General features: G+C 40.6%; 1 protein-coding gene across 4 annotated transcripts in view; it reads left to right on the plus strand.

The window, feature by feature from the left end:
- Positions 1-433: 433 nt before the first annotated feature.
- CCNT2 (cyclin T2) overlaps positions 434-13,209 on the plus strand; it is a 40,599-nt gene continuing 27,823 nt past the window's right edge. For 2 of the 4 annotated variants that reach the window (XM_025405100.1, XM_025405102.1), the window contains exons 1-2: positions 434-624; positions 1,423-1,504. Coding sequence is in view for 2 of the 4 variants with exons in the window: in XM_025405098.1 (XP_025260883.1) it covers positions 467-624; positions 1,423-1,504 (240 nt within the window). In the remaining 2 variants the exon portion in view is untranslated. The remainder of the gene's footprint in view (positions 625-1,422; positions 1,505-13,209) is intronic. The other 2 variants (XM_025405098.1, XM_025405099.1) reach the window with 1 other exon arrangement.

Genomic DNA, 13,209 nt, shown 5'->3' on the forward strand with positions numbered 1-13,209 from the left:
CCACGCCCAGACCCCACAACGCTGCCGCCCGACTGCCTCTCTCCACACCCGCCAGGGTCCAGCCTCTCCCACTCTCCCCGCCCCGCCCCGCCCCGCCCCGCCCCGCCCCTCCGCCCAGCCCCTCCGCCCAGCCCCTCCGCCCAGCCAACCCTAGACCCGGCATGCGCTGCGCCGACCTTTTCCTTCCGAGCCGACCCCCACCTTCGGCGCCTCCCAATGACAAGCGGCGCGGAGCATTGTGGTCCCGCGCGCGAGAGCGAGGCAGAGGACGGAAAAAGAAAGCAAAAGACCAGGGCGAGCCGGTAGAGCAGACCCCGCGCATGCGCACGGGCGGGGGCGGTGGTGAAAAAGGGCGGTGCGTGGTCTACGGCGAGCGGAGTGGGGCGGGGTCGCGCGCCTTGGCGGGGAGTCCGCGAGCCGGGAGGGGCGGGGGGTGAATGAGGGAGCGGGCGGAGGAGGAAGTGTCATGGCGTCCGGCCGTGGAGCTTCTTCTCGCTGGTTCTTTACTCGGGAACAGCTGGAGAACACGCCGAGCCGCCGCTGCGGAGTGGAGGCGGATAAAGAGCTCTCGTGCCGCCAGCAGGCGGCCAACCTCATCCAGGAGATGGGACAGCGTCTCAATGTGTATCCTTTCCTATCCTGCGCCGCTCACGCCCTGTTTCCCTTGCCCGGTCGCCGGGCCTGGTGCTCCGCGAACATGGCGCCGCCGGCCTCGGCCTTCGCTGGACCTCGGCCCCGCGGTCAGGGAAGTAAGGCTCCAGCTCGGGCAGTCGCGAGGGGCTAGCAGAGGAGGGGAGGAGGAGATAGGACCCCAGGAATGCGGGCCAGGAGTCTGCGTTGTGTAATCTGTTTCGGGCAGCGCGTGGTGGTGGCGGCGGGGGATGGGAGTGTGGCTCAGGCGAAAGAGAAATTTTAGGGATTATTGCAGAAAAGGGGCGGCTCCTTGGACTTGTCCCTGTCCCCTAAGGGTTTGAGAGGTAGAAGGGTTAGCGATGCTGAAAGGCCTAAGTGTTTTCCGCAGCCTTTCCCCGCTCTCCTCGCCGGCTTGATGGCGGCTCTCTTCTACCTTGGGAGCGCACTGGAGGTCTTTTATGTTCTTGGCGTGGTTTTGTATGGGTGTGTGCGCGCGCGTTTCAACTGTTTCATTTTGAGTTTAGTCAGTCGTAGCCATTGATAAATAGTTCCAGGGCCCTCAGCGCTGTGAGAGTGAAAAGATCAGCAGTTCTTCCTCCCATTTATTTGGCGTAGAGTCTATTCTCTTCCTGCCGCCCCACCCCCCGCGGGCGTTTATTTCTTTATTTCTAGTTTGGCGTTTGGATTTGAATGGGAGGTATTGGAAAAGAACCTGGGAATTTTCCATCAAAATTGTTTTGGGAATGAGATCTTGCTTTTGTCAGATATTTCCTAAATACTGTGTTCCAGCTCTCAGCTTACAATAAACACTGCGATTGTTTATATGCACAGGTTTTATATGCACCATTCTTTCACCAAATTCAACAAAAATGTAAGTACTGGTTTGTTGCCTGTTTTTACTATGCGCAAATTTGAGGGTAAATCGATACGCAGAAAAAAAGTTGGTCATTGCGTTGTTGGATTTAGTGTTCTGAATTAACGGTAAACGTATATCACGTGATAAATATTTTGCTTCAAATGCGGGGTTTTTGTGTTTTTAAAATTTGTGATGAATTAAACTGCAAGGCACTGTTAAGCTCTGCCAGGCCTTTTAGGCTAAAAAAATAAATTTACTTCTTTAGAGAGTTATTACATAAGTTTTCTTCATTTAAATTTTATACTTAACATTTGAATAATTTCAGTAGTAATGTACAGTGGAATTGGACAAGTCTGGTCGTTCTGTGATGCATCTTAATTATGTTGTACTCATTGTTTAAAATACTGTGAATTGAAATTAAATTAATTATGACATTCTTTTGAAAGAGCTGTTTAGCAGAAATAATTCATTTCTTCATTTGCTAACCCAGTAATTTCTTAAGATGTCAAACTTTTCTGTTTATCACGTTAGCATCAATTGTCTCCTAAAATTTTGGGTGATTCAAACGTCAATTCTTGCTTCAGATAGAGTACGTCAGGAGTATGTTTATGTATTAGTAGTAAAATTTACACTTCAATATTAAGGTACATAACCTGTAAACCTTGACAAATAGAGTAATAGAATTTTGTTGAAATGTTAATTTCATTTATGAAAGATGAGTTTGGTGTATGTTAAGTAACATGCATACTGTGTTGTGTGTGAATAAAGAAAATTGCATATTTAGAAATGTTTAACCCTGCTTTAATTCTATTTTTGTTACTTTTTATCATAGTTATTTTTAGAGTATTATTCTGAAAGGTATGTGTAGAAAAATGAACCAAAGACTTTCTGCTGTATGTGGATAGTCATTAGGACTTATTTGCTAAGAGAACAATCCCAGGAAAGATCCTCAGAATATTATTTTTGAAATGGAAGAAAAGCTTCATGGATTAGATTGAGTCCTACCTTAATCTCATCGGATCCTATTTCGTTGATCAGTTTGGCATATAGGTTTATCTTGGACCATATATATTTTAATATACATTTTGGTCTTTTGAAGACTTCTTGCTTCTCTTTCTTTTTTAAATCTGCGTAGTTCTTGCTCTGTTGCTTCTAGTTTTCCTAGTTATTTCTTGTGCATAACTTAGGTCAGTGATAGTGTTATGGAAGAGAAAGGAAGCTATTGGTGATTACATTTAGATTAAGGGAATTTAATTTTTATATAAATTGCCTCCAAAGGCAGTAGTGAACTAATGAGTGTTAATATAAATATGGTTTTCCTTATGTAATCCTGGATAATAATGGTCGAAATTACAAATCAAAATAGTTCTGACTATTCTTTATATGGCTACAGATGTCTCATTTGCTGTCTCGTTTCTACTTCCAATAAATGATCTAGCCACAAGTCTTCACTTATTTATTTATTTAATTTTTTTTGAGACGGAGTCTCACTCTGTCACACATGCTGGAGTACAGTGGTGCTGCCGCAGCTCACCACAACCTCTGCCTCCCTGGTTCAAGCTATTCTCCTGCCTCAGCCTCCTGAGTAGCTGGGACTACAGGTGCATGCCACCATGCCCAGCTAATTTTTGTATTTTTAGTAGAGGGGGGTTTCACCATGTTGGCCAGGCTGGTCTTGAGCTCCTGACCTCAGGTGATCTGCCCGCCTCGGCCTCCCAAAGTGCTGGGATTACAGGCATGAACCACCGTGCCCGGCCATCTTCACTTCTTTGTTTTGAGCCCTCCTTATAATTTGTCTTTATGGCCTGGTTGGCGTGCTTTACAACAAATACCCTGCTTTAAGCCAGAATTCACAACTTTAGATTGTCATTTGCATTCTAGCTTTCACTATTTTACTTAAATGTTTTCCTTCAATAGAAAGGCCAGGGTATTAATTTTTTATTACCTTCTTTAATGTCATATTGTGGATGAAGGTAAACCAGGATTTTTACGTAGAGTCATTAATAATTGAAATCTGTTCATTTCTGTTTTGAGAAATAGTATTATACTTTTCATATCTGTTGTCTTTTTTACCTTTGCTATTATAATATCGAAAGTGGTTTTTATATTTGTGTCAGTGCACTTGCTTCAGTTACACAGCCTCACTTTTATCTCCTCCCTGCCGTTCTTTTAGGGCAAAGGGGGTGGTCTGAAATTGAATGTGAGTCACTTTTAAATTTGTATTATTCCCCATCAGTGGGAAATTTTTGTCTATATACTGAAATGTCATGGTAAACTTAAAAAAGCATGAATCTTCACCAAACTGAACACCATTCAGCAAATTAAACCCCATGAAATAATAAGCTTAAATAAGTTAAGACGCTAGTGACAAACTCTATCTAGTCTTATAGTTAATATTAATAACATCCATTAACTGTATGAAAATATTTTTAAATATTCACGTGACTTAATTTTATTTTCCAATATTGTAATATTAAAAGTTTTAAAACCCCCAAAAGTAATGTGCTGTTGTATTACTATTTAAGAATAAAATCAGTATCAGCATGTTTTGGTGACCCAGAAATGGTCTCTTATCATTGAGTTCTTTTGTCTGTTACTCAGAGTTGAATAGCTGTCAGCAGTAAATGACTTTTATATGTAGCCTAATTAGATAAATCTACACTTTGTTCACTAGATGCAATGCGGTTCATGTAATTGGAATTAATAAAGAATGGCTTTGCTGGATCAAGCTTAAAAATAAATTTAGTAAAGTGTAAAAGCCCCGGAGCCAAAAGTGCTGCCAAGGTGTATACTGAAGGAAAGCAGCCACCCCCCAGGTCACACTTAAGTAGATATTGATGCAGCTTCTCTTACAAACTCCTGATTTAGTCTTTTGTGATGCATTTTTTTCTTATACCAGTTCCAAGTCCCTTAAGATTAGATTGTAAAGAGCACACCCTTTTCTAAGTATTTTTGTTGGTCATGGTCTGTTCTCATAGCACATCTCCAATTTACTTGATCTTTTCCATCTTCTCTTTACTTAGTTCCATTGCCTCTTTCTTGAGCTCTAGCAATCAGAACTCCATGTATAATATGCAAGATTTAAAGGTATTACAGGGCCTGGCATGGTGGCTAATGCCTGTAATCCCCATACTTTGGGATGCTGAAGCGGGCGGATCTCTTGAGGTCAGGAGTTCAAGACCAGCCTTGGCCAACATGATGAAACCCCGTCTCTACTAAAAATATAAAAATGAGCTGGGTGTGGTGGCACATGCCTGTAATCCCAGCTACTGGGGAGGCTGAGGCAGGAGAATCGCTTGAATCTGAGAGGCAGAGGTTGCAGTGAGCTGATATCACACCACCACACTCCAACCTGGGCAACAGAGCGAGTGTGCATTTCAATTCATTGTTATACTCTGGTCATGTTTTACAGGCGTCAAATCAGCATGTGTTTCATTGTGAAGTCTAAGCAGATGTTTATTATAGCTCACTTCTTCTTCTGCCTTTTAGTTTAATAAAGCAATAATTAATCCAAGAATAATCTTATGCCCAAGATCCGTTAGCATTACTCAGAAATACTGCAGTGCTGTCCAGTAGAACTTTCTGCATAGTGTAAGTTTTGTCTATTTGTGCTCTTCAATGTAGTAGGTACTATCTTGTAAATTTGAGACGGTTAGCCTAGATAATTTTTAAATTCCTTTTAAACTATAAATTACCTGGTTGAAGTTTTATTAAGATCTCACTATGACAGGCACTTTATATTTGTCTTGTTTTCTCAGGTAAAGTATTCTCCTAAGGAAGCAGACGCAGTTACTAAGTGACTTGTCCAAAATTAAAACTATTATGTGGCTGGGATTTGAACCCAAGTCCTTTGCTTAATCCCAAACTGTAGTTCTCACTTTTTCCTATTCTAGTGTATTTCAGAAGTAGAGCACAATAGCAATTTATGCCAGTGATTTGTAAGATTTATAAAGTAAACAATGAAAAAAACCTCAGATTTTGATTTGCCCGCCTCATTGCACTAAATCCAATGAGGTCCTCTTTATAAGTCCCAAATTCCTCTTTTTCAACTATACATCAGTGTTAGCATTTATGCATTGTGTATCACTGTTTTTCTTTAGGGTGCTTTCTGTTTGCTTTCATGTGACTGTTCTCTGTCAGGTTTTAAGACTCAGCTGAAGTTCCTACTCTTTCATAAAGCATTCCCCAGATAACTCTCTTTTCCATTTGTGAATTTATCTCTCTGATCTTACCTTTGAATCTTATTCACATCAGTTGTATTCCATCTGTTTGGGAGTTTATAGTGTGACTGTACATATGAGATGACTTTTTTTCTTTTTAATTATAAAATATATAAAACCAACAAACAAATGTATAGCTTAGGGGATTATTATAAAACCTTGTAATCACCAACCAAGTCAAGAAATAGAACTTTGCCAACTACCCCAGAATGCCTCCATGTGCTCAACTCAGTGTCAACCCCTCCCGCCAAAAGTAACTAGTATTCTTTTTTTTGAGATGGGATTCTGGTCTTGTCACCCAGGCTGGAGTGCAGTGGTGCAATCTCGGCTCACTGCAACCTCTGCCTCCCGAGTTCAAGTGAATCTCCTGCCTCAGTCTCCTGAGTAGCTGGGATTACAGGTGTGCGCCACCATGCCCAGCCAATTTTTGTATTTTTAGTAGAGATGGTTTTCACCATATTGGTCAGGCTGGTCTCAAACTCCTGACCTTGTGATCCCCTCACCCAGCCCCAGTATTCTTACTCTAACAGTAATTACTTTCTTTATAGTTTTAGCACCCAACTCTCCATTCCCAAATACCATAGACCTTGCTCATTATTAAAAATTTGGTAAATCTTTGAAGTCTCTCAGTATGCATGTTTCCCCTCCATTCTTCTATGTCACCTAAGTTTTATCTGTTGAAGGACCCTAGGGTGTGTGACCTGTAGAGTTTCCACCTGTCTGAATATTGCTGATTGTATAGTCACGGTGCAGTTTACTGTGTTCCTTTGTTCTTGCATTCCTGGAAAAATTGATGATTAGATCCAGAAACTTAATCAGACTCCTGTTAGATCCCTTAGGCAAGACTATAGATGGTGTTAATGTTCTTTTCCTCAGAAGGCCTAGCGTCTGGTTGTCTCTCTTTGTAGTGTTAGGGGCTGTTGATATTCAATGCCTGGATCCTTTCATTCATTGGTGATACTCTAATTCTGTCATTTCTTTCTTGCAAATTGGTATTTTTGTATTGAAATTCTTGATTAATCTCCTATGTGGACACCCAGTGGTACGTATCATGTAGGATAATTACTTGATTTTTGCCCTTTTTGTGATATAATTCACATACTGTACGTTTCACCCATTGAAAGTATGATGCCGTGGGGTTTGTGGGGTTTTTTTAAGAATATTCACAGAGGTGTGCATCAATTTTTAGAAGTTTTCACTACACCAAAAAGAAATCCCCAACCCAGCAGTCATTTCTCCCTATTCTTCGCCCAGCCTGTTAATAGACATTTCATAAATGGAATCGTACAATATGTTGTTCTTTGTGACTGACTTCTTTCACTTACCGTATTTTCAAGGTTAATCTGTGTTGTATTTATCAGTAGGTTGTTTATTTTTCTTGCTGAACTACCCATTATTCCACTGTGTGGCTAGACCAAATTTTATATATCTGTTCATCAGTTGGTGGGCATTTGGATTGTAAGCCACTTTTTGGCTAATATGAATATTGCGGTTAAGAACATTTGTGTACAAGTTTTTGTGTAGACTTGTGTTTTTGGTTTCTCTTGGGCTTATACCCAGAAGTAGAATTGCTGGATCATACGGTAACTCTAGATTCCAATAATACTGGAAACTTGGATAGCTGCCCTTTTTTTTTTTTTTTTTTGAGACTAGGTCTCTGACACCCAGGCTGGAGTGCAGCAGCACAATCATGGCTCACTGCAGCCTCAACCTCCTGGATTCAAGTGATTCCCCCACCTCAGTCTCCCAAGTAGCTGGGCTTACAGGCACGTGCCACCACACAGTTAATTTTTTAAATTTTTTGTACAGACGGGTCTCACTGTGTTGCCCAGGCCATTCTTAAACACTTGGACTCAAGCAGTCCTCCTGCCTCAGCCTCCCAACACTCAGCCTAAAGCAGCTCTTTGCAGTGTGATTTGTCGCTTTAAGCACTGCTCTTCTAATCTTTTCTTACGTTGTCTGTGTGTGAACTGAATACTCTTCGGTTACTAATTTTTGTGAGATACTAACTTTCCTGAACTTTAAAAAGGTGATATACTTTCAGAGTACTTTAATAACTTCACAGAGCTCCCTTTTCTGTTATTTTGTATAATGTTCAGAAGTGTAGCAGCTTACTTTCTGGGAGTTTCTGGCCCTCTTCCCCTCCACATTTTTAGTTTCGCTTTTCCCTTGTCTCTATCTTACTGATTGTGCTTTTCCTCCCAATGGTTTCTCTTCAAAATGGAGTCTTGGAAGAGAACCTTGGGAGATCAATTTCAAAAGTTCATAGAAGTTAGCTTCAGTCTTTTAATCCTTACTGTGGGTCTCTTGCATCCATCTACTTATTGGACTGGCAAAACTCTCAGTTCTAGCTGCTGTTCTTACATTGGCCTGTCATGATTTCCAGTGAATGTCTGTTGGCTCTTTGAGGTTCTTTTTTAATCAAGTCCAGCACGTGCCCCATTCCTTTGCATTTTGTTGCACTGTGCTGTGTATGTTGACATAGTAGCCTGTTTTGACCTCATTCATATATATTAGGAATTCCCTTGGAATGGCTTGTCATGTGATTTGGTTTTAACTATCCATGGGGTTTTGGTTTTGCTATCTTGTTGCTCTGTTTTTCTGTGGGGATTTAGGTATCCCCTCTGCAGCCATCATGTCAGAATTCTTCAGGTAAATCGCTAGAAGTTTATCTTCATTCGGGAGATGATACACTCATTTCCAGTGGGACCACAATAGGCTATCATTTAAATGTACTTATAAATACTTCTGGGAAAATGAAGTTGTTTTTTTAAAAGAATAAATCACTTGAAGTTTATGTTAAATAAGGAAGCTGTGGAAGAGTTCATTTATTGATAGGCATTACAAAGTATATATGATATTCTTGATTGATTTTCTCAAATTAATTCTGAAAGCTACTCTAGAACTTCCCCCAGAAAGCTTTAAATGTTATTTTGAAACATGCTGTTCTTATCTGCCTAATTACAGGGATGCTGACTTCAGTGAATGTATTATTATACAAGTCTTACGAAGTATTCCTGAAGCTGCTTAAAATTTTTTTTGCAAAATTAAATGATTGTGAAATAACTCATGCCTTTTCTCTGCACACACAGATACGTGTATGTTTTAGCCTTGGTAATTTATATGCTTCTCTGTGGTCCTAGCCCAGCCTTTTTGTTGAGTCATTGCGTGGCAGGAGTGCAAGAGAGTTAACCCAGTCCTGCAAGATCCAAGGCCCTTTCAAACCATAACAAATTCTAAACTTAGGTGTATAGAGTAGAATAGGTTTATATATTAACAAATGTGCATTGAGTGTTTGCATTGGCCAGGGCATATAAATGTCTCAGTATAAAATCAGACAGATTTTATATAGCCTATAAACTGACTTTCAAGGCCACGTCAGAACAGGAGTTTTGTTTTTAGTTATTAATACCTAAAATTGGTTAAGGTAATTTTTTAAGTGAAAATCCAATTAGATCACTGCATTTTATTATAAACATACATACACATTTTAGGGAGTACATATTTACACATTTTCTAGGGATTAGGGGAAATGATGGAATCCTCCTTACCACTCCACATTTTGGGGTGTTAACCTAATATTTTACCCTGAAATAAGCTAAGGCTCTGATTGTTTAGTGATATATTACATACTCTTTCTATGGCTATATATGAGGAAATACATGTAACGTGAATTTTTCTCTAAATTATTGGAGCTGATACAGAAAAATGGATGAGAACTGTAGAAGTTCACCTGTTTGTTGTTAAAAGTGAAGTTAATGTCTGTGCTTAGTGACAATATGCTGTTCAAGCAATTCTCCTGCCTCAGCCTCTCAAGTAGCTGGGATTATAGGCATGTGCCACCACACCCGGCTAATTTTAGTAGAAATGGGGTTTCACCATGTTGGTGAGGCTAGTCTCGAACTCCTGACCTTCAGTAATCCACCTGCCTTGGCCTCCCAAAGTGCTGAGATTACAGCGTGAGCCTCCATGCCCGGCCTCACATTATATTTCTTTCTTTTTTTTTTTTTTCTGAGACGGAGTTTCACTCTTGTTGCCCAGGCTGGAGTGCAGTGGCGTGATCTCGGCTCACCACAGCCTCTGCCTCCCAGGTTCAAGCGATTCTCCTGCCTCAGCTTCCCGAGTAGCTGGGATTACAGGCACGCGCCACCACATCCAGTTAATTTTGTATTTTTAGTAGAGACAGGATTTCTCCATGTTGATCAGGCTGGTCTCGAACTCCCGACCTCAGGTGATCCACCCACCTCGGTCTCCCAAAGTGCTGGGATTACAGGCGTGAGCCTCCGTGCCGGCCTGCATTTCTATTTGATAGTGATGATGTGGACTGTAGTCATTTGTATCCACCAACAAATAAAATTTACTGTTGGCATGCACGCTATAGTAAATCCTTCCAAAGGCAAATGTGCACTTTCACACTCATCTTAAACTGAGGGTTCATTTAGAAGTTGAAAAAAAATGGGAAAGATGATTCTTCTGTGGCCAAAAATCTGAAGATAATGAAACTGTATGTAGTTCCATCCTTAAAAAGAAATAGCTGAGAGGGCAGGAAGAGAAAATTCTGAGGGCTCGGGGGCAATCTTTCAACGATGCAAGGATTCAGAGAGCATACCAGGTATCTCCACACCCCCACCCCAAGGTAGGTGTTTCAGTTACTTTATGTTGCTCTAGCTCCGCGATTGGTGTTTTGAATGCTTAGCGTGAGTAACTGTTTGAATTGATATGGTTCACTTTATGTAGACTTAAATGTCTGGTAAAATTATTTTTGTTACCCAAACAAGCAAATTAATAATTTTATGAAATAATTGCCCTTTAAAAAATAATTGCATAGTGTAAATGCCAAGAAATTACTTGCTGTTTAGTAAATTGATATTGTCAAAACAAAACCTGATTCTACTTTTAAATTAACAAATGTGTGATAAAGTTATACATAGTTAAGGTGCATATTGTTTATTAGTATTTGTTATGATTAGGCTTTTGGTTTTCTTGAAATTTCTTTTGTTAGTGCACGTACACTACATCTATGGAGATCTGGCCAGGCACGGTGGCTCACACCTGTAATCCCAGCACTTTGGGAGACAGAGGTGGGAGGACCGAACCCAAGAGTTCAAGACCAGCCTGGGCAACTTGGCGAGACCCTGTCTCTACAAAAATTAATCTTTTAAAAAATTAGCCCGGCATCTTGGTGTGTACCTGTGGTCCCAGCTGCTTGGGAGGCTGAGGCAGGAAAATCACTTGAGCCCAGGAGATTGAGGCTGCAGTGAGCCATATTCATGCCACTGCACTCAAGCCTAGGTGACAGAGCAAGACCCTGTCTCAAAAACAGAGAGAGCGCTAATAAAGAGAAGGGCTTTTTTTTTTTTTTTTAAAGACAGATTCTTGCTCTGTTACCCAGGCTGGAGTGCTGTGGCATAATCTCAGCTCACTGCACCCTCCACCGGAGTAACTGGGATTACAGGCATGCACCACCATGCCTGGCTAATTTTTGTATTTTTAGTAGTGACAGGGTTTCACCATGTTGGCCAAGCTGATCTTGAACTCTTGACCTCAAGTGATCCACCTGGCTTGGCCTCCCAAAGTACTGGGATTACAGGCATGAGCCACCGCACCTGGCCTAAATAGATGTCTTTAACGTTTGCTCCTTAAAAACAAAAATGAGATACAATTCATATACTGTAAAATCCACCTATTTAGGATGCTTAATTGAGTGGCTCACATGGAGTTATACAACCATCAGCACAATCTGTGTTTAGAATATTTGTATCACCCCAAAAGGAAACCTGGTTCCTGTTAGCAGTTCACCAGTCCCACTCCCCTTCCCAACCCTGGGCAACCCCTAAATTATTTTCTGTCTCCATAGATTTGCCCATTCTGGACATTTCATATAAATGGAATCATGTATATACGGTCTTTCACGAAGCATGTTTTCAAGGTCCATTCATGATGTAGAATGTATTAGTACTTCATTCCTTTTTACTGCAGAGTAATTAATATTCTATTCGTCATGTGGCTGTACCTCCTTTTATTTATCCATTTATCAGCTGATGGACATTTGGGTTGATTACACTTAACAGCCGTTCCACTGCCTATTATGAATAATGCTGCTATGAACATTCATGTACAAGTTTTTATATGGATGTATGTTTTCATTTCTTATGGGTGAGAGATACATGAGAGTGGAATTGCTGGATTGCTATGGTAACTTTAGACTCCAATAATCTTTTTGGATAGCTTTTAAAAAACGTTTTGAGGAACTGCCAAACTGTTTTCCAAAGTAGCCATACCATTTTGTGTTCTCACAATGTGTGAGGGTTCCAATATCACCACATTTCTTGTCTTTTTTTATTGTAGTCATCCTAACTGTGTGAAATGATATCCCCCATTCTATGCATTGTCCTTTTTATGTTCTTGGTGGTATTTGCAGCACAAACATCCAATTTATTAATCTTTTTCTTCTATAATTTGTGTTCTTGATAGCATATCTAAGAAACCTTTACCTAAACTAGAGTCATAAAGATTTCTTTCTCTTTTCTTCCAAGAGTTTTATTGATTTAGCTCTTACATTTAGGTCTGTGATTCCTTTTGAGTTAGTTTTTATGTATGACGTAAATAAGAGTTTGACTTCTTTTTTTTTTTTTTTTTTTTTTTTGAGGCAGAGTCTCGCTCTGTCGCCCAGGCTGGAGTGCAGTGGCGTGATCTCGGCTCACTGCGTGCTCCGCCATTCTCCTGCCTCAGCCTCCTGAGTAGCTGGGACTGCAGGCGCCCACCACCACACCTGGCTAATTTTTTGTAGTTTTAGTAGAGGACGGGTTTCACCGTGTTAGCCGGGATGGTCTCGATCTCTTGACCTCGTGATTCGCCTGCCTTGGCCTCCTGAAGTGCTGGGATTACAGGCATAAACCACCTCGCCATCTCATTTTTTTTTTTTTTTTGGTATTTGAATATACAGTTGTCCCAGCACCATTTGCTGAAAAAAGAGTTCTTTCTCCCACTGATTTCTTTTGGGATTGTTAGTGAAAATCAATTGATCATAAATGGAAGGGTTTATTTCTGGACTCTGAATTCTATTCCATCCTCTTATGCAGACCACATAGTCTTTTAACTTTTGAATTCAGGAAATATGAGTCTTCCAACTTTGTGCTTTTTCAAGATTGTTTTGGTTATTCTTAGTCCCTTGCATTTCCATGTGAATTTTAGGATCAAGCTCATCAGTTTCTGCAATAAAGGAGCTGAGATTTTTATAGGGCTTGCGTTGAATCTGTAGATAGATTTGGGGAGTACTGCCATCTTCGTGATAATCTGTTCGAAGGAAAGTGGCCTTTTGTAACATTTATGTAGTATATTTGAATGCCTATGCAATGTTAATGTTCTTGTTTCACAATACTATATAAGTCATTTTTTGTCCTTTTGGTTTTTTAAGAGAAGGGATCTCACTCTATTGCCCAGGCTAGCCTCAAATCCTGGGACTCAAGCAGTCCTCCCACCTCAGCCTCCCAGGTAGCT

Source organism: Theropithecus gelada, chromosome 12 (genome assembly GCF_003255815.1).
Source record: "Theropithecus gelada isolate Dixy chromosome 12, Tgel_1.0, whole genome shotgun sequence".
NCBI classification, from domain to species: domain Eukaryota; kingdom Metazoa; phylum Chordata; class Mammalia; order Primates; family Cercopithecidae; genus Theropithecus; species Theropithecus gelada.